The 22,996-nt window shown below is 39.4% G+C and overlaps 1 protein-coding gene across 1 annotated transcript; it reads right to left on the minus strand.

The window, feature by feature from the left end:
* Positions 1–16,486: 16,486 nt before the first annotated feature.
* On the minus strand, positions 16,487–22,723 carry si:dkey-1j5.4 (leucine-rich repeat-containing protein 15). The gene is made up of 7 exons (XM_067572405.1): positions 22,410–22,723; positions 20,426–20,617; positions 20,066–20,250; positions 19,720–19,976; positions 19,175–19,295; positions 18,265–18,400; positions 16,487–18,119 (listed from the first exon to the last, which is right to left on the minus strand). Exons 1-7 carry the CDS (start codon positions 22,423–22,425, stop codon positions 17,929–17,931), a joined length of 1,098 nt encoding a protein of 365 aa, XP_067428506.1. The 5' UTR covers positions 22,426–22,723; the 3' UTR covers positions 16,487–17,928.
* Between the last annotated feature and the right edge of the window lie 273 nt (positions 22,724–22,996).

The raw sequence follows: 22,996 nt of genomic DNA on the forward strand, positions 1-22,996 counted from the left end.
GTGGTGATAAAGGTTGTTTATCCATCTAGCAAAAAGTCTCTCCTCATCCTGCTCAGGGCCCACTGGGTCCCAGAGAAGATGCACTGTAGTCTCTTTCCCACTGCCAGGCCACGTGTCTTACTATTTAAGCCTCTTTGGATTACAATCAGAATTTAAAGCACAGTTGTGGAATCATCTCCATATACTGTTGTGCACAAAAACACAATTGGCTGTCAGCAGTACCTGTTTGAACATAACCTCCAGACATGTTTTAGGACACATAAAAATCCTCTGCTGCTTGGAATAATAAAATGTCTGACATGTTTTTCACACAAATAAATGTTCCGCTACTTTGTTCCTTAAAATGACATCTACTTCTCCCTCACTGAAAAATACAGAATCTATAAATAAACAAACATTTTTCATTTCAAAAGATAACTCCATCCTCAGTGTGTGTGCACTGAAGGTTTCAAGTTTCCTTATCACATTTGTGGAAGTTGCACACTGACCCTTGATTGGCTCCAAAAAATCTGGCTCTTTAGCTGCTAAATGCTCCACCATGTTCACTATGTTCACCAGCTATGGTGAACATAGGATATGTTTCATTTTCCTGGGAATCTAAACCATCAACACCAATCAATGTAGTTTTCAGGGAGAAATTCACAAACAGGGTTTTTCATTGGTTGTTTAGCCTTGTTTGGCTTCCTGTGGAATCAAGGCCTTTGTCAGCTGACCCACAAATGACCCTGAAGAAATTAAGACAAGCATGCAAGCAGTGCTGCCTAATGGATCTAAATGACCATGTGGACCGTTTTAAAGATGCAGCATTTAACCATTTTTATCACATATCTAAACAGTTTTTTTCAAGGCAGCAATCAAACAACAAAGAACAGATGTGATGTAAAGCTTAGCATAAAGCTAAAGGAAGGGAAATGTATCCAAAGCCGGCACGTTCTTCATGATGACCTCATATAGGGAGAACAGTTGAAAATTAGCAATAGCCATGAACTCTCTGTGCAGCACATCAGTTCCATGCTCTGTATTGGAACTTTGTTAAATTGCATCGTCCCTATCAAATAAAATAAAAATTAAAAAAAAATCACATGAAGAAGTCAAAGTAGTAGTTTTGTTGATGTTTGCAGCTGGTAAAAGGTTCGTGTAATACGGCCCAACATAACAACAACCTTACAAAGTAATTTGGCTCCTTTTTTTTCTTCATGACTCCTCCTCCTGTTCCTCCTCTGTGGATAACCTCAAGATAGTGTTAATTACTCCAGTGTTGCTCCAGAAAAACTAGCGAAAGATAAGGGTTGGAAACTGCTGACACAAGCTGATATAGTTAATAGTTAGCTTTGAGACCAAAATCCTCCCTGCCTCATAATCATTCCTCTCCAGTTTTCCCTCAAAAGCCCCACTTTTATGAGAGCATTTCCTAAATTAAATATTAGTTCACAACAGACGAGGTGCAGAGGAGATGAGATGTTCATGACTCGGGACCTGCAGGGGAAGAAGTAATACTGAGTCCAGCTGTTGTATTAGTTTAAGTCTAAGACATTTGAGGCGATACAGTTCCAGTTTAAATTCTGTCCTTCACTGGTGATGATTATCACCAATACTCGTAATGTTTCCTGAGACTGGAACGGAAATCTGCTGGTATTTCTCATGAAGATTTATCTGACTGAGAATATCTAACTATATCTAATCACTCAAAGCTAATTCAATCCGCACCAAACCATTTTCAGGATGTGGTGATGCATCTGTGGTGATGATGTGAAATAATCAGGTTTCAACAACAGAAAAACCAATGAATCATCCATTATTCTCATTACAGGAGGTTCACTCACAAACAGGCCTGTGTCTCCTCTTCACTGAGTGTCCCAGCCTGCTGAGAAGAGCTGTGATCCCACCTCACAGAGCTCTCTTACTTCAGTGAAGCTTTTAGCATCACATGCTCTGAATGCTGCCAGTATACTCTAAGTATCTTGTTGTAGGAAAACTACAATCTGCACATTCTTCCTTTAGAACACATGCTAGTAGCAGATTTTTATATATTATTAGATAACATGTCAGATTCCTGTAAAAATTCATTTCCAAATATTCCAAAATCCATTATTGCATGATGCAATACATTGGTTAGGAATAATAAACCATATAAGCCATACATGTAGAGGAATATCCCCGTGATATAGTCAAGACACTGGTGATGGTGGAGGAGTGAAGAACAGCTTAGCTGATAACCTGGATGGATTTAATATGGGATGGTATTCCACATGAGCTCATGTTACACCTGAAAAGGGAGAGAATCATTTAAAATGTGTGGACACGATGTTCACTCTGGCATGTTTAGAATGTCTTGACATAAAAACATATTGTTGCAGTTGCGGTTCAGCATGAATTATCTTAATCCCTAAAGCTTAAATTAAACTGATTCTTAAAATGCCCTTAGGGGATGATCATAGTTACGGTTTTTAAAAAACTCTCCCGACTCATGGTTAGAAATGTGACACTTGCGGTTGGATTCAGAAAACAAATAGCGGTCCACTGTTTGCAGGTTTGGGTTAAGCCATCCACCCAACCCTCCACCTCCAAATGAGGAAATCTGTCAACTTATATAGACGTCATGTGAACTGCACCATTTCTCCAGGTCATAATTACTACGGCCACTAAACAGCATCTGTAACTTTTAACAACTTAACTACAGTATATGTCATTATTGGGCGACTGACATGACAAGCCATTGTGTCTTTTTCTTTGGAGGACAGTCTCAGACTACAATAATACGTCTTGATAAACACAGCAGTTCATAATAACATACAATCCTATATCTGGCTCTAGCCCACACTCAAAGCGTGACTAATATACTGTCATATGAGTTTCACTGTTATGACTGAGTTTCACTTTAAAAACTTGCGGTCATAACTAACCGCTTTGTGTTTGCATCAGTCTAATTTTACACACAGGCTAGTTCCTCGGCATTGACAGCAAACTCACCAAAAACAGTTAGTTATTAAGAAGTCACAATTAACCAAAATTACATCCTCAAGTTGATTCAAGACACTGACACATTAAAAGAGTTGTTGTACTTGAAAAGGGAGAGAATCAATAAAGATGTCTGGACACAATGTTCACTCAGCACTTTAACAAGAATGAAGCACTTGGCCAGAGTTCCTCCTCTGCCTTCTGTAGGTCTTTACTCACATAACCTGCTGCTTTTAACCAAACCTCAGTAATTGTGTTTCACCTGCATTATTTATGCAGTAGATCAACCAATACTTTTCTGCTCTAAGTTATTATCTAAGCATTTATATGAACTTCAATCTATCACACTCACTGGAAGGACTCATTTGACAGGTGGTTCTGATGAAACAGGAAGTGAATGGGTGGAGGTGGGTCACATAGATCTGACACAAATTACAACTGACAACTGCAGAGAAAGGAACCAGTTTAAAGCAAAGAGCAAAGAGATGATTGGCTCACAGAGGTCATGTCAAAAACTGATTGGTTGAACTGAAAAGTGTGAACGTACTTAACCAGCTGACTGAGTCGGAGACAGGAGAGGAGAAAAACTTCTGAATAGAGTAAGGATGAAAATAGTCTTCCTGAATGAACTTTTGCAAGTAAATTTTGCGAGGAGAGGTCATTTTATCAGGTTAGGTCTGTTAGATCCTGATTTAAGGTTTGTACTTGTTAGTCCAGATTGTAACTGGACTTCATGTGTAATGGCTGACAGCTAGAAATAGGATGACAATGAGGTATCTCTGTCTGGTTGTTCAGTCAACTCAAGAGTGAACAGTGTTCACTCTAAACTAACTGGCAAACACACTTGAGTAAATTTGAACGGCTGTAAACAGGTTAGGTGTTTAAGTGCCCTAAAATCACTGCGCTGTGTACTCTGTGTGTGTGTATGTGTGTGTTAAACAGCTCCAATTTACCCAAGTTAGGTTTCATAGCTGCAGGAGTTTAGATGACCCGTATGTCTTAGTTTGAAGTCCAAAACTTTGCTGCTGTCAGCCTTTTAAAAAAGTAAACTCTCATTCTTAAGCTCAGTGTCCACCTCTCTCTCCCTCTCATTAGCAACTCTCCCTGGTGCTTGCAGGAGCTCATTATAAGTGCTCAGAGTATTGATTATGGAATTGGTTCAACAGCACATCCCCAGCCCAGATCCCAGGGCCCGCATTGTTTGGCTCTGTCTTTTTCTGCAGTCCAGCCACATGGCAGGCAGACAAGAGCTCTCCGGCCAAATTCATGGACAGAAAGCACTGGAACACCAGACAGACTGAGTGAAAGTCAGAGTAGTTTCTGAATAGAGCAAACTTTTCTCCTTCCTCATTACTGTGTTTGTAGAAAGCTTACAGGGATTTATACACATGGATTTGGCAAATACTCTGCACAAGTAGCAACTGCTACTATGGAATGTTACCAAAACTTCACTAACTTCACTCCTGGTTAGCTTATGGAGCAATAATCTCTAATAAAGATTTGGGATTATATGACATTGCACTACTGTTTTAGCAATAGAAAAATAGTCTAGCATTGTATTTTGAAAGGTGATCAGCAGCACAGCGAAATATTGACACAGCTTTGACTAAAATCACAATATACATATGTAAAAGCTACTTTTTAAGACAAGTAACAATATCATCACTGCTTGTCTGGCAGACATCTTGTACCCCATTTATACACCTCATGCGTCTCAGGCAGATCAGACAGCTATTGAATATCAATAGAAGCTAAGTGCGAATGCACCTTTGAAGCATTTGAGACAAATTGAAATCTGATTGCCCACACTATCTCTGGAGGCGGTTTGAGACGCATTCTTGGCAGATGTTGAAAAGGTGAAAATGCGTCTGTCTCTACAAGGTGCGTATGTAATATAAGCGTCTGTGCAGGAGAGAGAGTACTGAAATGTGTGAGTGAGAGCCCAGGTTGTTTTTGTGCTTGTTGTTCATCCATGATATCGATGGTAGTATTAATTGATGGATTGCTGTAATACTACTGGCTACTTCTGGTATTTTTAGCAGTTACCACACAGCTTCAATTACATGATCACCATCGTCTGGACTGGAGAGGTTCTTACGCTGAATTGCACAGAACTAATGCAAGAAAAGAAAATCAGGAATGATTGCAGTAGCTAGTGGAGACACATTAATTTAATGTGTTGATTAAATTGCATTAAATTGCAAATTGATTTTATTCTGGATACAAGACATTTGAAATAACAAGTGTAAATGGGGCCCTGGAGTGGATGTTAATGGTTCACATAAAACTCAATCTGGACACGGCTGTGCTTGTGTTTGTCACCACTGACAATACTGCGGTGATGCCAACTCAGACTCTGACTGGACAAACTGTCATTCTCAGCAAACATTGACACAGTAGCTCATAGATTCAGTATCCAGCTTAAGACTCTGCTTATCAAACACTTCACTCTTCTGTCTGTGGTTGTCCAATCACTCCATGGATCTTATAGTTGCACTTCTTGATCTAGGCTTAACTGTTCTGTTCTCTGAACAATCCACTGAAGTAAGGCCAGCAGAGTCACTGCCCATCTCCCTCCACAGGCTGAAACAAAAACCCTTTATGCACTTGTACTGCTGCAATGAGCACAATGTTGTCAGGTGTAATGTAATGTAACTTGACTTCCACCCACTGCATAATGAGAAATGCTCCAGCTCCCCATGATAAGAATAAGTTGGTATGGTGAATGAATTAATAGCCTTTAAAAAAGTAGAATTATTTTATTTTCATGAGTGAATGAATTTTCCCAACATGCTTTAGAGCTGAACACTGTTTGCCAATGTTGAGCAGGTTAGGAAGCTAACTGGCAGGTGTCTCTCAGCACTTTGGCCTGCATGTCTGAATGAAGCACAGTGAGTTCAGATGTTGGCTGTCAGGTTTGGTTTCTGTACTGATCTGTATCTCTCTCACTCTGCTGCAGCAGTCCGCTCTGCCTGCTATAGGCATGCTTGTCAAATGTGCCATTAACAGCTTCTTTTTGTTTGTTTAATATTTAATGCTTTTATGTGGGAGCAGAAATGTTACATTATTTATCTACAAGCCAAACACAAAGACAAAAGTCCAGTGTGGTGTCCAGTGGGCACAGCATCACTGTTTTTCTAAACCATTTTTAGTTAGGTTAGGTTACAGGCTTTTGGTTTAATGTCAAACATATTAAAGCTATTGGTTGACTTGTAAGTAAACACAGTCTTCATTTCAGCAAGTGACTAAATTTTTTAAAGAAAGCAACAAGCTGGCTGCACAGCAGCATTTAACAGACACCTCACAAATCCACTTGACATGAAACATGCAATAATTTGTGTCAACAAGAGGGAAACCAGCACTTTTCATCATCTATCATGTGTTCCCATGTGAGCATTTCTTTTCTGAAATGCAGACAGCTGAGGGCCTTCAGCCTCACTAGTGTCTACTTTAATTTGAATTAACAGGTTTCTTGAATTATAAAACTGTGCTAATTAGGTACTTTTCACGGAAGACATTTTTACATGTCATGGTATAAAAGCCCAGGTGTAAATAATGAAATGAATGGTGGCTGAATTCCATTTAGCTGCTTCAGTTTCAGAGTCCTGGTATTGTGCATGCTGGCTCACTGTCACACTGTCATGACTCACTGGGACACTTGAATACAACATTAATGTTAATGTTATTAATAACACATGTGCTAGCTCAAAATGACAGTTACATGTTTTTTGTTCCTGTAAGCTTCCATTTAGGCCTCAGTGTTGACATATCACAGCTAGAGCAACCAGGTAATGCTTCTATCTTAGCTAGTTTCCTAAATAGAGGAAGTAAGTTCTATTACAATACTGCCATGGCTGAGTCTGGTGCCAGATCTGTGTATCACTGCACATATTTGTTCTTGTCAGCAACTCAAAAAAATCTGCTGTGACAGACAGCCAAGACAGTTAGAACATTTTAGGTGGTAATAAGACTGGAGACATCATCTTCCTGAGCAAGAGCCTGAAAATTGCTGACTGAAAATGACTACACTTAGCATTTTTCTCAAGGTATTTTCAGAATCCCCCAAAACTCTAACCATCTAGATAAAAAAAATATTCTATGGTTCAACAAGTTCTTTTGTTTCAGAAGCAAAAAGATGGCTGCACACTGCCTACCTGAATAGGAAACAGATTCGCAACTTAGGAAATGACTTAGGAATCTTTTTTATTGAGAAGCAGACATCTTTAGAATTAGTCTTTGAGGATTCTGACAAAACCTTCAGAACGGCGGTAAACGATCTTTTACAGAAACCAATGTGACCCATATGTCATGGAAGATGGAAGATGTTGCAGTTCAGAATACAGGCTGTTGTCTGTAGTCTTTCTCTGCCCAGATATCTGGACATTGCCAGAGGTCTTACCACCATCAACATGTTGTTGAGGTGTATCGTCCTTCAGGAAAAGAAAACAGATCCAATAAATGTATGACCAACCATCAACACTTTCAAATACAGCTCCTGAAAGCCAAGCACTTTAAAATCCTGAGATAAACAATGAGATGCAGGTGAAATGAATGAGAAACTCATGAGTTGCCCTTGAAGAGTCAGTGAGCATTTTCTCACTCTACTTTTACCATTCAAAATAGCATAACATATGGTTTCAGATACCTCAGGGAGGCAAAAAAACAGCATGGTGCGGAGCATAGCAGTTTGAGTAAGGGTGCCTCACGACAGGAAGCACCCTTACTCATTAAAGATCATTAATTCATGTTTTTGTTGTTCCGGTCATTAAAACCGAGCCCCAAGGGAAATGGTTTTCAGAGCATTAATGCGGATGTTAAGCGAACACGAAAGAAACTATTTATGAACAAAAACAGAGGGAAGGTCACATACCACAGAGCTTGAAAATAAGAAGAGAAAATAATATTTCATTTTCTTAAAAGACCATGTTGCCTTGTTTTAATGCATCATTTTAGTCAAGTAATTTTTAGAAATGAAATATATAAACAGTTTGTCAATATGTATTTTTTGATTGTATGGTTTGTACCTCAAGTGGGAAATAATGCATGTGGTTTCACAATTTAATCAAACCAGTGAGATTATTTCTGCTTATCAAAAAAGTATGTATGAAAAAAAATTAATGTGTTCATTTCTGTAATGTGTTGCTTCACTGAAGGACAAACTCAGTGCTCTCATGCACTGGAAACCTTTCCCTCAATAAATAATAAATGCAGGTTAAAGAGACTGCATGTGCAGTTTGAAGGGTCACAGTAGATTATCTATAGGTTTCTCTGTCCAAACCTTGTGACCTTGTTTTCACTGCTGCTAAAAAAAACAATTTTCCTGTGACAGTTTTGACAGATTTACGTCACTGACCTGATTACCCACAAGAAGCAGAACAGCTAAGTACCTGATCTCAGCGGAGACACAATGTACTGGAACTCTTAAATGATGCTTGAGACCTGGCATTATGTTCCAGCTCTCTGACCTCAGAATTATTCATAAACCAGCTGCGAGGGTGATGGTGAAATCACCCCCGGTGTATGTGTCATCCAAGCCCCTGTTAGTGCCCACATACCTTCAAATGATGTCCACAAATTGAATCCTGGACATCTGCAGCTTCCCTCTGATTGAGTTACTTTGTTTATTGCCTGTTATGAGTTTTCCCTTCAGCCTCCACAGCCCCTGTCAGCATCCAGCAGGTGTGATGCTGTTACTGCCAAAGCTGTGAACTGTTGTGTGTGCATAGGTGAAAGTCATTGGTGTTGTGTGGGCTGTGTGTACAACACCTTACCGACTGCTGTGTGGTGGTGATAATAGGTGTTTTGTGCCATGGATTATTATTCCTGCTGTATAGCTTCATAAAAATAGGCTCAACAAACAGAAGCCAGTGGTTCTTCTGCAAGCGAATCATGTCCAATAACACCAAAATGTTGTGGCATCTTAAATCAGTTGGTCTCACCTGCATCCTCTGTCCTTGAAACTGGTGTTGGTCTGCGGGGAGGTTAAACGTGTGACTGCCATCTTGGTGGGAAACACATAAAGACACCATAAACACATATGCAGGAACTGCAAACATAAGCAAGGGTTACCATGGCAACAGTGGGAAGGAGTGGTGGTGATAACTGGCATGCTCAAAGTCATCTGTTACTTTGTTGTGGAAATGTGTATGTATGTTGCAATTATACACTGTATCTGTACTGTGTGTGTGTGTGTGTGTGTGTGTGTGTGTGTGTGTGTGCAGATTAATATGATCTGACTTTGTGGACGGATGAGGGTATGCTGCACGAGGGCAGGAATAGCATCAGCTATTTCACTACCTCCTCTAATCATATCCTCGACTGTTGCAGCACAACCAGCTCTGACACACACCTTCATTCACAGAGGGCTGTGGATGATGAAACATTAACTTGTATAACTCATTTCCTTTTTTTGCCCATTGTAATCACTTCAAATTGTACCTCATGTTCATTTTCTTTTACGTAGAATTTTTGCAAGTTGGAAATCAGCAGAGAGCGCGGTTCGAGACCACCTCGAAACCAATGCTCGCTTCCTGTTTCAACCAACAAAAGCGGGTGTTTTTAGCAAGACGTCAGGACGTTTGCAGCCAATTTTCTGGTGAGGAAACCAGGTTTTTTTAGTGAGAAAGATTCAACATGTGTATAAGAAAACATATGTTGAATGATGTGGAAATGTTTTTACTACATCACTAAATCCTCTAAAAGTTCACTGTCTCAATGCCAACTAAACTAACAACTAAAACTAAATGCCAACAATACAGAATGATTTGATGTAAGTTTACAGGACATACCAGGATCTCAACTCCCAGTATTGAATCTTATTTTGTGTGGGTATCAGTTGATACTGCTTAGAATACTCATAAATATACAGTACATATATATGATGATTATTATGATTATGAAAATGGCCATTGAAATTCCTGTCATAATAATAAGGTCTTATTCATTTCAAAACTACATCTAATATCCTGCTCATATTTTGTGACATGAAAATACTAGTTGATCATTGGAATTTGATGAATGTTCAGTGTCATGTCTCATTACTGTGTAAATGGTGGTTAAATCTGAGCAAGTCAGTAGTTTTTTGAGGTATTTATTTTTGCAGTCTTATCCAGACAGACATGTAAAGTGCAATCACATAACAGCCTTCTTCAACTGTGATGTATTTTCTGTATGGCTAGACCCAAAGGCACGTAGCCTGTGAGCTGAAGGTAAACACAGACTACAGTGATTGACTGTAGCTGTGCCACAGCAGCAGGACTATGCTAAACCACACTGTGCTGGAATCCCTGCCCAGACGTTCAACACTGTGTGCTTGCCTCTTCATTCTGACATGTAGCTCAGTGTGATACATCTCACACATTGTTGTGTAGTCAGTTTCCTGCAACTGGACAGGGTTGATGTATACTTAATATTTTACTGTTACCATGGCCTGAAGAACTACATTATAAAAATGGTTAATGAAACACCATACTGAACATATCTGTAGTAGTTTGGTGTAATACTGTGGTGTACAATATACGTCAGAGCTCTTCATTAAAGTGATGCAATGGAACATTTGAAAGATGAAATAACACATTCTTCCTCTAACAAATGAAAAGTTGAACACATAAGCAACACACCCCGGCTAAACTTAATACATTCAGGGGGTTTTTTCTGCCTTGACCAGTAGCGTATGGTGGGTAATGTTAGCTAACATGAGCAACCTTAAGATAGATGTTGTTGTGTGACAGAACAGCTGTTCAACAAAAGTTAAATAGGATCACTGTAAGCTTTTGTTTTGGTATAAGTAAGTATAAAAATGTATAAATACGTTAGAATAAACCTATTAAAAGTTATTATATACGTTTTTAATCTGTTTTCAACAGTATTTGTGAATTTGTCATTTCTTCAGTCCATTTTTACAGTTCAAGATCTATATTAGGGGGAAACTGCATGTATGTCTTGTGTTTTTGTATAAGAAGTTAATCTCTGTGGTAAATGTGCCCTGAGTTTGTCCACACATTCCTCCTGTATCTCAGCTGCTAAAAGTAACCTTTTGCCGTTCCAAATCCTATTCTCTAACCTCAGGAAGCTTTTCATGACCTTTCAACCCTTCTTAATCCCCGTCCACCTACTTCTCTCTTTCTGATAAAAATTCTGTCATTTAAACTTGAAGGTTGATATTTGAAACTCATCTTCCCTACAATATTCACTAGAAAACTTTTTATTCTCCTCTCTCCTTCAATGAAATCCAGAAATATCCTCGACCCTCTTGCAGATCAGCACTGCTGACCTGAACCCTTTTTTTCTTTCATTCATGACGTCTGGTTGAGTTACTCCACTCCTTGAATATAAGAAGCAGTGACACTTAAAGTATATTCAGGCTGAGGGTTTTTTTCTGAAATTCACTTTCTTTCAATTCTTTCATGTATTTTTTTACATTAAAGCTTTATAAATCAAATTCATTGGTGCATTTGTTGCTAGCTAATTAAAGTCTGTAAGCACATTGGCTGTTTGTGGCAAATAAACACAGAGTGTTTAAACACTGCAGTTAAAGTTGTATGAATGAAACAAGGCAAGAATTTGTTTCAAGGTAACCATGAGACTTTGCATTGACAATAAGAACCTTGGTATCAACCATATCATTGTTTGAGTACAACTGAGTCAGTGGTACTGCCTGAAGAATACTTTATCTGTTTCTCAAGTGATACAGTAGGCTTATGTGTACAAATAGCTACTATTTGGATTAGCATCCATACTAATGATGTCAAGATATTACTCTGAGAGTAGCAAAAGAAGTGAATGATGTGCATGTGTAATTGTCCTGATTGTCTTTGATTTTCAAAGGGAGGATGGAAGAAGGCCATCCATACATGTATAAATGCATTTATTATCTATACTCATGATCATGGAGGCCTGACACTGACCTTGGGAGAAAGGCAGGGTACACCCTGGATACAAGGCTAACTGTCCTGGTTAAATAAAAGTGAAATAAGGCCAGAATATTCGGTATGTTCCCATGATGCCGTTACTGACCTGTTTAGATACTGTGGACAGTCACAGGACAGTTCAGCCTCTTTTTTGTAAATGGCTACTCAGTTAGTAAGCCCCAGTGGCCCTGGTCAGGTGAAATAAATGGATCACCTAATGAGGCCAAAAGTGGAAGTTTGTAATCATACAGGTCACTCTGGAAAAATCTCTTTTTCCAGAGTGACCTGGGGAAGAGAGCAGCATGAACATGTATGAATGAATTTGAAGTCAAGTGCTTAGTCAGCCATCACTAGAAAAAAAAAACAGTTTGAGAAAATATTGAAATGTTCAATTTGATGCCAAAAAGATGAAAATAAGCCTTGTAAGCCGCTTTTTTTTCTGGGTCAAGACGAAGGATACTGATTTGTCCCGCTGAGTGTCCCAGTTAGTTGTTCTATTGAGCAGCTGAGGAGATATTTTTGTGGACAGACACAGGCACACAAAGGACAATACATTCTGGCAAAATGTAGGATGCCAGGGAGTCAGACAAATCCTAAATAAATTAATGTGTGATGTGTGTTTTATCCTTACATCCCTGTACTCTGTTGGATTCTCTAAATCCTCCTCTCAACTGTTTTATATCAAGACACAGTCTCTTCAAACCTTACAAAGGATATTTTGTGCACAAAAGCAAGTACAAGAGGGAAATTACCAATCTGTAATTGTTTGCCTGTTGGTATGAAGCAGTGTTTGCTATTTTCTCTCCTCAGTGCTGTGCATTTAAAAGTCTAACCAAGCCAAAATGGTCCCAGGCCTTCCTGTGAGCATTCTGCCGCTTTATCCAGGGAACCATTTGACGAGAGGGATGGAGGAGGCAGGCTTTTCCCTTGTTAACACAAAATAAACGAATCCCCCTGATTAAATGTAAGTTTTTGGTAGAAGGGGAGAGAAAACATTTTATCTGCCCACCTTCTGCCTTGTTTAATTAGAACAAAGTGTCCATTGTTAGTGAGATATTCGCAGCAAAAGAGCAATTTTTCTGCAGCGTTAGGGGAACTTAAAAGGTAGGGCATAAATATCGTTCATAGCCACACTTAAAAATTTTTGTTCATACATAAGTCCACATGTGGGACTGCATTATTAGAGATCCCTACTAGTTTTTTGTTTGTTTGCCTTCTCTCCATGTTCAGGGTCAATTTGCTGGATCAGCATTTATTGAGCTGAGAGGAATTCACCATCTAAAGACACTTAAGCAGGGTTAATGTTTGTCCATCCAGCAGTTCTGTTCACCCCACATTTCCTCTGGCTTTTAGCTCTCTGGCTTTTGTTCCTCTCTGGAGCATTAAAAAAGTTAAAGAAACTTTCTTTTTTTTTTGTTGCGCCAACTTGGGGACAGTAGAACAAGCTGTAAACATCACGCTGATGCATTATAGCATTGAAAAGTTGATTTAGCTAACATATCAGCAAAAAATTGCAGATTTACACTTCCAGCAAAGTTGTGTCAAATGATCACTCAGAAGAATATCTGGATCTTTAGCTGCTTAATACTCCAATAAATTCTCTAGCTTGTTGCTAAATTTGTCTATTTGGTGCTGGCGGGTAGCATTAAGTGAATTTACAAGTGTTATAAAAAAGCTGTCTGCTGCCCCTGGAAACAAGGTTGATGAGAGCTGTGAGAGTGAACCAATGGTTAAGTTAAAAAAACAACAAAAACAATGAGCTAAAAGACCTTAAAGTGTTTCAGAGAGTGTAGGGAGACTACAGAGTTGGGTGATAATTGTCCGAGTTTGTCTCTTTAAACAATTTTTTCACATTATGTTCAGTCATTTGATCAATGCTAATAAGAAATATAATTTGGTGCAGTTTTAACTGAATGTCTGCATATTTCCTGTAGCACCAATATGCTGGATGGTCAACAGGCTTGTCAGCAAAGAGAAATTGTCCAAGGATGATTTTTTTTAATGCCCAATTTTTTTTTCTTTTGACAGTTCTCCTTCTTTTCTATCAATTTGGAAGATTCAATTCCCTGTGCATCCCAGTCTCTGTCACTGCCAATCACATTAACCTTACTAACCTTTGGTGGGGTTGCTCTGTTTTGTGAAAAAAATCTAATACTTCAGTATAATATGGATAATAGGAAATTTCTACATTTCTCTTCATTATTCTCTGCTACTGATGTACATACACATACTGTATAAACACACACACTCGCCATTTGTTCCACATGACTAAAAAAGGAAGATCTAACCAAAACCAGTATTAGTCTCTTATCACTTGAAGATTCCCTTTAAGAAGAGATGCAGAACTCTTTGACTTGACTTTGGGTGCTCTGCCGGAGCAGCAGCAGCATCTCTACACATCCTTTGAAATAATACTGCATGGAATCCCTGCAATGATGCAACGTGCAGAGTGTTTCCTTACTGTAAATATATCTGGCAGTGCACCAACACATCCATGTTTGTCTGAGGACAACAGATCATAGTGGAAGAATTGATGCCAACAAAGCATATCTATCCAACAGATAAACAAATATACAAACAGTGTGAAAATTATTTTTATTGGCTATTTTACAAGAATACTATGTGTGTACAGCCTTTATCTACCCAGTAAGTTTCATTGCCTGTTGGTGCATGAAATCCTTACAAAACAGTCTAAATTAACAAAACAATTAACAAATAGAACATCCTTGTAGTTATTATCCTCATTATCCTTATTATCCTTGTTGGGATATTGTACTCATGCACACTATCATAATACATTATTTAATGCATGATGCATGTTATAAGGGATCTTGGATTCCCAGGGCACATGTAAAGAAAAGAAACAGTGAGCACTCCACAACTATTTAGACATGGCATATTCAACACAGTATTTTCAGATGTATGCATCCACATTACACACTCCGCACACTCCGTTGTTTCCTGCTGTAATTTCACACTTCAATCTCAAATCAAATCATTGGAAATCCTGATAAGTGTAAAATGTTTCCATTCTGTGAACTGCTGAGATGTCGGTGTATAGTCTCAATGATCAAAGTGAGCCCTTTATAAAGATTATAGATTTAGCAGCAGAAATTAAAATAAACTCACCGAAAAAGAAAAGCTGGCACTGGAAAGAAGAATCTATTTGACTTTGCTGTATAATATGCCAGAGCCACCAGTGGAGGCGAGAAAAGCTGCAGTTCAGAACAAAGCCTAGCTATTATGTTGTTCTTAGGCGCTCTCCTATAATAGCAGGTTTAATGCAGGTGGAAATTATGGCGATTATCTCCCCCGCCAGAGTGGGAGACGATGCCGTTTTCATGTCAAAGTCATTGTGTGAGGAGGTCGATGGGAGTCACTTTGTCAATTACAGAAAGCTTAGGGCAGGATATCATGCTCTGCTATCCCCCGTCTCCCATCTCAACCCCACCCACCCTCCCTTCACCTCCTGCACATCATACTCTTGTTCCTATTCTCTCCATCTCTCTCTCTTTATTTCCATTAAGTGATGTAACTATCCCTGTTTCTGCCTGCTCTGTCTCTTTGCCTCCTGCGGATGTACAGTGATGAGTTAGTGGACCTAAAGTGTGTCTCTGACAGTGGCAGGGATGAGCAAGGTTACAGTGCAACAACAGCAAATCATAGTTTGAAGTGTGATGCAGGTGCACTGACAGAGGGGAGTAATGGGAAGATGTGCTGTCACACCAGACAGTGCAACAGTACAACACAGGTTGTTTTCTCTGTGGAATTCCCTGTATGCACTATCTGGCTAAAAGCATATGGACACCTTTTTTGTGTCCAGGGGTGTTTGTTTTCAATGTTTGGTCTAGGCCCCTTTCTGATCAAATAGTTCTAGAACTATGGAGCTGTAAGGCATTTTCGGACGGGAGAGGAACTGCCCACTGGGGAGCTCGCCCGAGAACTACATACCTCAGGCACTGCCTTCCCTTTATTCACCTCACCTGGAGAGGAAGGGGGAACATCCCCTCCACATACCCCAGTGCTGCGATGGCATTGTGTTTGACCAATCAACGTACATTTTCGTCACTCAGGGTTCCTCTTGTGCTGGGAGAGTGCCTACTCTGAGGCAGAAGCTAAAAAAGTCCCCCAAAACGGTGTTCTAAGAAGTACAATCGTTCCTGTGGTGCGGACACAATAAAAAGGGGAGGGGTCATCCAATTGTTCTTAGTGCTATGAAAAAGTTCCTCTGGTCCAAAAAGGCCTATAGAACTAAACTCAGGTCCTTAACTAGCAACTTAAAGTTCCTGTGCCAAAGAGTGTTACCATTTGTCCCATATACACTTTTATGTATGTCTAACCATGCTTGTTTTTGTTTGTTTTGGCCAGAATTATATCTTAATCTGTAGAATTACTAGCATTTACTATCCCACTACTGTGTGGGATAAGTGTGACCACCCATCATTATGTCACACTCGCATCAGAGAGGTGTTGAGCTGGTTTACAGGATGTGCTTCTCAACCTGTCACAGAATTTAAAAAGAGAGCTATATGATCGTTTTTTTATAATATATACTTTATTGAACAAAATGACAATAATAAAAACAGTTAGACAACTTGTATTATGACTAACTGTTTCATTATGGTTCAAGCCATCCATACAAACGCAATGCCAAAAGTTGCCTAGCAGAAGTCGACATTTTGACTGTATCAAATACTTCGAAACAGTGAGCCATTTTCAGCACCATTGCTTTATGTTCATCACTAATTTTGAAGTTTTGTACAAAGCATAGTCCCACATGTGGTTAGATCACATGTCAGTACAGGAAATACAATATGGTAGATGCTTTGAGTAACCATTGACTTTTTCATCATTAAATAAAAGACCACCATCTTTTTCTGACGTCATCCAAGTGCTGTGAGTGGCTATTGGCTAAACTTTAATCTAATGACAACATACATATATTGTGGGGAAGTTTGTGTTTGGCCCTTACCTGTTTCACATGACAATGCACCCACGCACAAAGCCATTGTTTTCCCAGTGTAGTGTGGAAGAACTTGACAAGCCTGCACAGAATCCTAACTAAAACCTCATCCAACACCAACTGCAAGCCAGGCCTTATCGCTCAACATCAGTAATTAACACTCTTGTAGCTCAATGGGAGCAAATCCCTGCAGCCAAGTTCCAAAATCAGGTGGAAAGCCTGAAACTGGAAGACTGTAAACTGTTATAGCAGCAGATTAATGCCCATGGTTTTGTAATGACATGTTCAACAATCACATATGGCATGGGTGTAATGTTTGGGTGTCCACACACTTCTGGCCATGTAGTGTGTCACTGCTGGCCTGGCTGAAGTTGTAATTGGCAGCATAATACACTGGAATGCTTAAACACTGTAACATCACTCTTGATCATCTTCCTTATTTTACGTTTATCTAATTTAGAGATTACAATTTAAATAAATTTACATTTATCTACAGCTATCTTCACTCTCAGTTTTAGCTGTGCAGAATCCTGGCTGTGTCTGTCATCTCACAATCCAAATGCCTTTATTTTTTTACATTAACTATTAAAGATTACAGAAACCATTTCCTGAAATCGGATTAATGTAATCCCATTGCATGTAATCCGTCACTTTCCAGACCTGCATAGCCACTCTACGACAACCAATATAAGATTATAATATTAATCTCAGTGTTGAATTTGGAGATAAGAGACAACACTTGTTCTTTGCTGGTGGAGAATACAACGATGTAATACACAGCCTCTCTGTTGAATTAAAAACCTCATAAATCCAGTTTCATTTTTTAACTGCAGTTTAAAAGGTCTTCATGCGTTTGGTTTTAAACTCAAAAGTACATGGTATCAAGCCAAAGTTTCTAAAAGGTGATATTTTATGCAGGATTTTGAGCTGAAAACATAAATATGTTCTATATATTGATTGCATTGCAGCTTTGAGAAAGAAACAAGTGCACTCTACAAACACTAGCACAGTCTACAGAGTAAAAAATCTTTTTGAATAAAAGTTCTGATCTCCATGGGCCCAAGCCCACGCTGTGGTCTTCATCCAGGTTTGCTGGCGTTAGGTGTGGCAGAGCAGCTTGGAGGTTTGGAGGCTGCCTAGGCTCTTGTTTCGAAGCTCCGGAGGACTCACACACTTCAAGGAATCCCGAGGTGACAGGGTGACCTTGGTCTGTCCCATCCACTGCACCAAGGAGCTGATGTTACAGTCACACTGCCAGGGGTTGTCATGGAGGTACAACTTCTTCAATTCTGAGAGGGGTCGGAAAAGAAAAATGGTCACAAGAAGTGAATCACGCTGGCATCACCAAACGATGCAGTCATCTCTACCTCTATAATTATGAGTCACTCCTTAGAAAATGGGACAGTGAAAATGCAGCCTGGTGGTAAGTCTTACCAGGCATATGGGCCAACATGTTTCCATCCACTGTCTTGAGGCGGTTTCCACTGAGAGCCAGCTGAGAAAGCTTGGGCATGTTACTGAACACATCAGGTGGCAGGTGATCCAGCTCGTTGTTCCTCAGGTAGAGTTCCTAATGCAATATTTAGCACATTTACTTTTATGGCATTTAGTCAACAAAGCAAAATGTACTGCATATTATGCACAATCACAAACGTACTGTATGTATAATACAACCAGTGCATGAGGGGCCAAATTAAACAGGTGTATGCCTGAGTATCAAATGTTATTTAAGTAATTTTGACCTGATGATGGTGCTAGATGAAAAGTTAAGGGATCAACAAAGTTCACAAGGACCATTGGACAGTAATCCATCCAACAGATGTTGAGACATTTCACTCTAAACCAAAGTTTTTAACCTGTTGGTGGTGCAAGAAGAAAAGTCACCAAAGTCATGATAATTTATCCTCTCATACACATGAATGTCTGTACCAATAAAAAAGGATTTATCTGACTTCATTAGGATTCATTGTATGAGCACCTGTACCAAATTTCATTGCAATCCATCCAATAGTTGTCGAAACATTTTACTGAAAAAAAAAGTCAACCTCATGGTGGAACTAGAGAAAAAGTCAGGGGGTCACCAATGTCAGGAGGATTCATCGTCCGGGGACCATGAATCTCTGTACAAAATTTAATGGCAATTCATCCAATAGTTAATAATTTAGTCTGGGCCACTTTTGGACGGGCCAACTTTTCCATCCCTAGGGCCATGCTGCCTAATAATGTGTGCATTAAGTTTGAAGTGAAATGGTTTCTTTCTAACTTGAATGACAATAACATCTGATTTCCTTTTTGTGTGTAAACCCAGTTGAAACAAGAAAATACTTTTTTTAAAAACTGTTACCTGCAAGCTGACCAGGCCATCCAACGCTGATGAGCTCAGTGTGGATATAAGGTTGTTGTCTAGAACCAGCATCTCCAGAGATCGCAATGGCTTGAATGCTCCAGCAGAAATAGTTTTCACACTGGGTGGGGGGAGAAAGTCACATTCTCTTCATCAACATTAATACACTGTACAACTGCTGTAAGTAGAAACCATGGCAAAAGCAAAACTCTTTTAAGGTTATATAAAGCCATGTCCTACAGCTGTGTAGTGGTTTTGTGTTAGAGGTAATTTTCAAAAGTGCTAGTATGGGGAGATGGACCAAATAATAAATCTTGTTATCTAGACACACAGAAGATATTGGTGTATGTTCTCATTGCATAACAATAAGATTACCTACAGATCTTTAAACCTTTAACATCCATTAAATGAAAATACTCTAGGCACTACCCTAACACTAAGAGTCTGATTCTCATTGGCTGGACCCACAATAGTACATCAATCTTCTTTTGGCCTTGCTAGGCACTCTACACTTTAAAATTGTCCAAATGGCATTCTGGTGTGACCTGTTGTTGTCTAAGTTGAGGAACATGAGCTGTCTGAGTCCACTGAAGGCCTTAGGAGAGATCCTCTGGATGCGATTCAGGGAAAGATCTAAAACTTTGAGAACGATCAAAGGCTTAAAGGCATTAGGTGGGAGCATTGTCAGCGCGTTGAGAGGAAGATCCAGATCTGACAGGTTCCTCATGCCGGCGAACATCTCAGGTTTGAGTATGCCAATCTGGTTTTGTCCCAGCATGAGGAAGCGAAGGTTCAGGAGGTCCTACATGAAAGAACAACAGTTTTTGTGGTCAGATTATTGTGATGTGATTACTGTACTCTCAAAACCTGACTGCTTCCAAATGTCTTTACCTGGAATCCCCTCGGTGGAAGGTTGGTGATGTGGTTGCCATAAAGATTGAGGAGCATCAGCTGCTTTGCACCAGAGAAAGCCTGGGGATGGATGGACTTGATGGCATTTCGTTCCAGGTTGATACTCTCAATCTTTGGAACTGATCTCAGGGCATTGGCCTTCAGGTCTGTGATGCCATTCTCACCTTTAGACAACAGAAATGGAGTGAGTTACTACTGCAATTACTTCCCACCACGCCATGTTTTGCATGCAATTATTTCCCACCATGCCTATGTTTACTTAGATATTATATAAATTATTACATATCCTGAACATTACATCATTCTGAGGGATGACTTGATTAACCATAAAGTACCTACCCAATTTGAGGATCCAAGCATCAGGGGGAAGTTTGGAGGGAAAGACACGAAGCCCTCTCTTATGACAGTTGACCTCTGACTTTTCTGTGTCTGACTTTCTGGAGCATTGACAGGCATCAGGACAGACATCTGCTATAGCCTGAACCATCCACAGCATCGCAGCCATCAACAACACAAAGTACTGCATCCCCCCTGCAGAATGGAGGGCGTTGGGCGAAAGACAGAGAGACTGAGAAAGAGACAGCCTTGGCACTAAGAAAGTAGTTCCAGGTATTTTGATTGGAAATGTTAAGTTTGATTATTTTTTCTTCCATTATAAAATATTTTATGGATGTTAGAGTTGAATACTGGGCATTGATATTCTGGTATTTCACAGAGCTTTTCAAAATGTTTTTTTTAAAATAAGTGTATAGTATCAATATGACGGTATCATAATACCAGCATGTTAAATTATTCCATTATAAGTAAAAGTCCTCCATTCAATCCTGTGGAGTTTTCTTGTAGACAAACAAAAGTTATGTTCATATTCAGTGTTTTGCATGCATTGTGTGTTTATTCTTGTGGCCTAACAAATGTGTTGAGAGCATTTCCTTCCAGCAGATGTTTTAAGTATTTCAAATTGTGCAATGTTTACTTCAGTGCTTGCTTGTTAGCAGTCTTCCTCTACACTGCCTTTGTTGGCACATTATGAAACCAGTGCCAGGAATGTGTATCCCATCTTTGTGCGTATGTACGATATAATCAAAAAAGGAACCTACTCATAAAAACATTGCTCCAAAGCACTACTGGTGGTCAAAAACTTCACAAGGTACCTGAGTAATATCATTATCAACAAAATGTACCTAAAGTATCAAAAATAAATGTACTCATTGGGCAGAAAATGGCCCCTGTGAGTGGCATATTATATATTACTAGATGACTAGTTTACTATTAATGATGCATTAAGTAGCATAAAATAAAAATACTCAAGTAAACTACAACTAACTCAAAATTGTACTTGAGTACAATACCACTTACTTTCCACCCCTTAGGCACTACAGCAAGTGGTTAATCTAATAAACTTAATATGCATGCCTCCATCCAAATCAGAGTTTGGAGCGATGTTTCACAGGTGGGGCACTGAGTGAATATGAAAGCCCTAATATTGCAACTAAACACTGAAGAACAATGCTCCTGTGCTCGAAACCACCAAAGCAAAACAGCATCCATACGATGGATTTTCCTTCCCTACCACTAATAATTAGTACCAACTAATAATGTGCTATGAACATGGTAACACCCTCCCATGAAAACAACACAGATGTATTAAAATAGTAAGTGGACAGCTAAAGGAAAAAAGCATTCTGTGGTTGGCACTAGATTTGTTTCCTCAAATATGTGTACTTGTAAGAAGAATTGTTGAGATATAAATAATCCCTAGAGGTAACACGTCTAAAATCTTTGGAAAAATCCCAACCCCAGTAGATAGACATCACAGATATAGATATAAATCTTCTGGACAATCATGGGATACAACTCATAATTTGTCTCTTTACAACTTTTAACATTAGAAAGTTATTGATTCTAGTCACATTTAAAATCTAAGTAAGCCAAAGACACCAAAAATACTTGGACTACACGAAGGGTTGTGTGAAAGCTGAAATTTATCTGCTGCTAATCCCATTCCCCAAACTAGATAAGAGTGTTTAAAGCTCACTGTGTGCAGAGACAATCCTTTGGAACATCAAAAGCAAAGCTGAGCAACAAACCAAGTGCCCTCACACTGCAGTGACACTTCTTAACAAAGAGAAGCTTTTCATCAACTGGACTGAGCAAAAACATTAATGTCTGAGTACCATTTCAAATAACTGAGCTGACTGATGTGCATTTGATTTCTCCCACTCAACTTGAAAGACTGATCCAAAATGGAAAAATCAAAAGGTAAAACACATGAAGCTCATTTGAAAGTAGTCAAATTATTTTCCTCCTGCTGGGTTCCACTTACCTGAGCAAGCTTTCATCACACTTTGAAAACACCAATTGATTTTGCAGTTGCCTGTCCACTTTGTTTTCACCTCTCAAATAGTTTGAATTCGATTTCTCCTTTAGAGGCGTCCGTTACACTGTGAGTACCATCTTCCAGTCAAAGAGAATTAGCCCTGCTGTCTGTGGCCTCGCCTCCACTGTGCCTTAAAAACAGATTTTGTAGATACACAAATTATACTTTAATTTTTTTAGCATCAGAGGAAGAACTGCAAAATCCACAGTTCTCACTGTGTGCTGGAACAGGTAGAGGCACCTAAACAGCTATAAAAACACTTTTCCTGTGTGACGGTGTAGTGACAGCCTCAGTCTCAGCACTCACTGAAAGCAGGGTGTGAAACTTTCAGAGCCGCCAGTTCTGCAATGTCACAGAGGCCAGAGAAATGTGGCAGCCACAGATTATGGCACTGATCCATGTTATACAGCCAGGTCCACAAAGTGTGTGTGTGTGTGTGTGTGTGTGTGTGTGTGTGTGTGCAGTTTGGTGAGTGAGTGTTGCATTGATTCTGTCCTCTTCGGCCATTCAGTCAAGTGAAGACATTTTTGCAA

This window comes from Thunnus thynnus, chromosome 18 (genome assembly GCF_963924715.1).
Source record: "Thunnus thynnus chromosome 18, fThuThy2.1, whole genome shotgun sequence".
Lineage (NCBI taxonomy): Eukaryota > Metazoa > Chordata > Actinopteri > Scombriformes > Scombridae > Thunnus > Thunnus thynnus.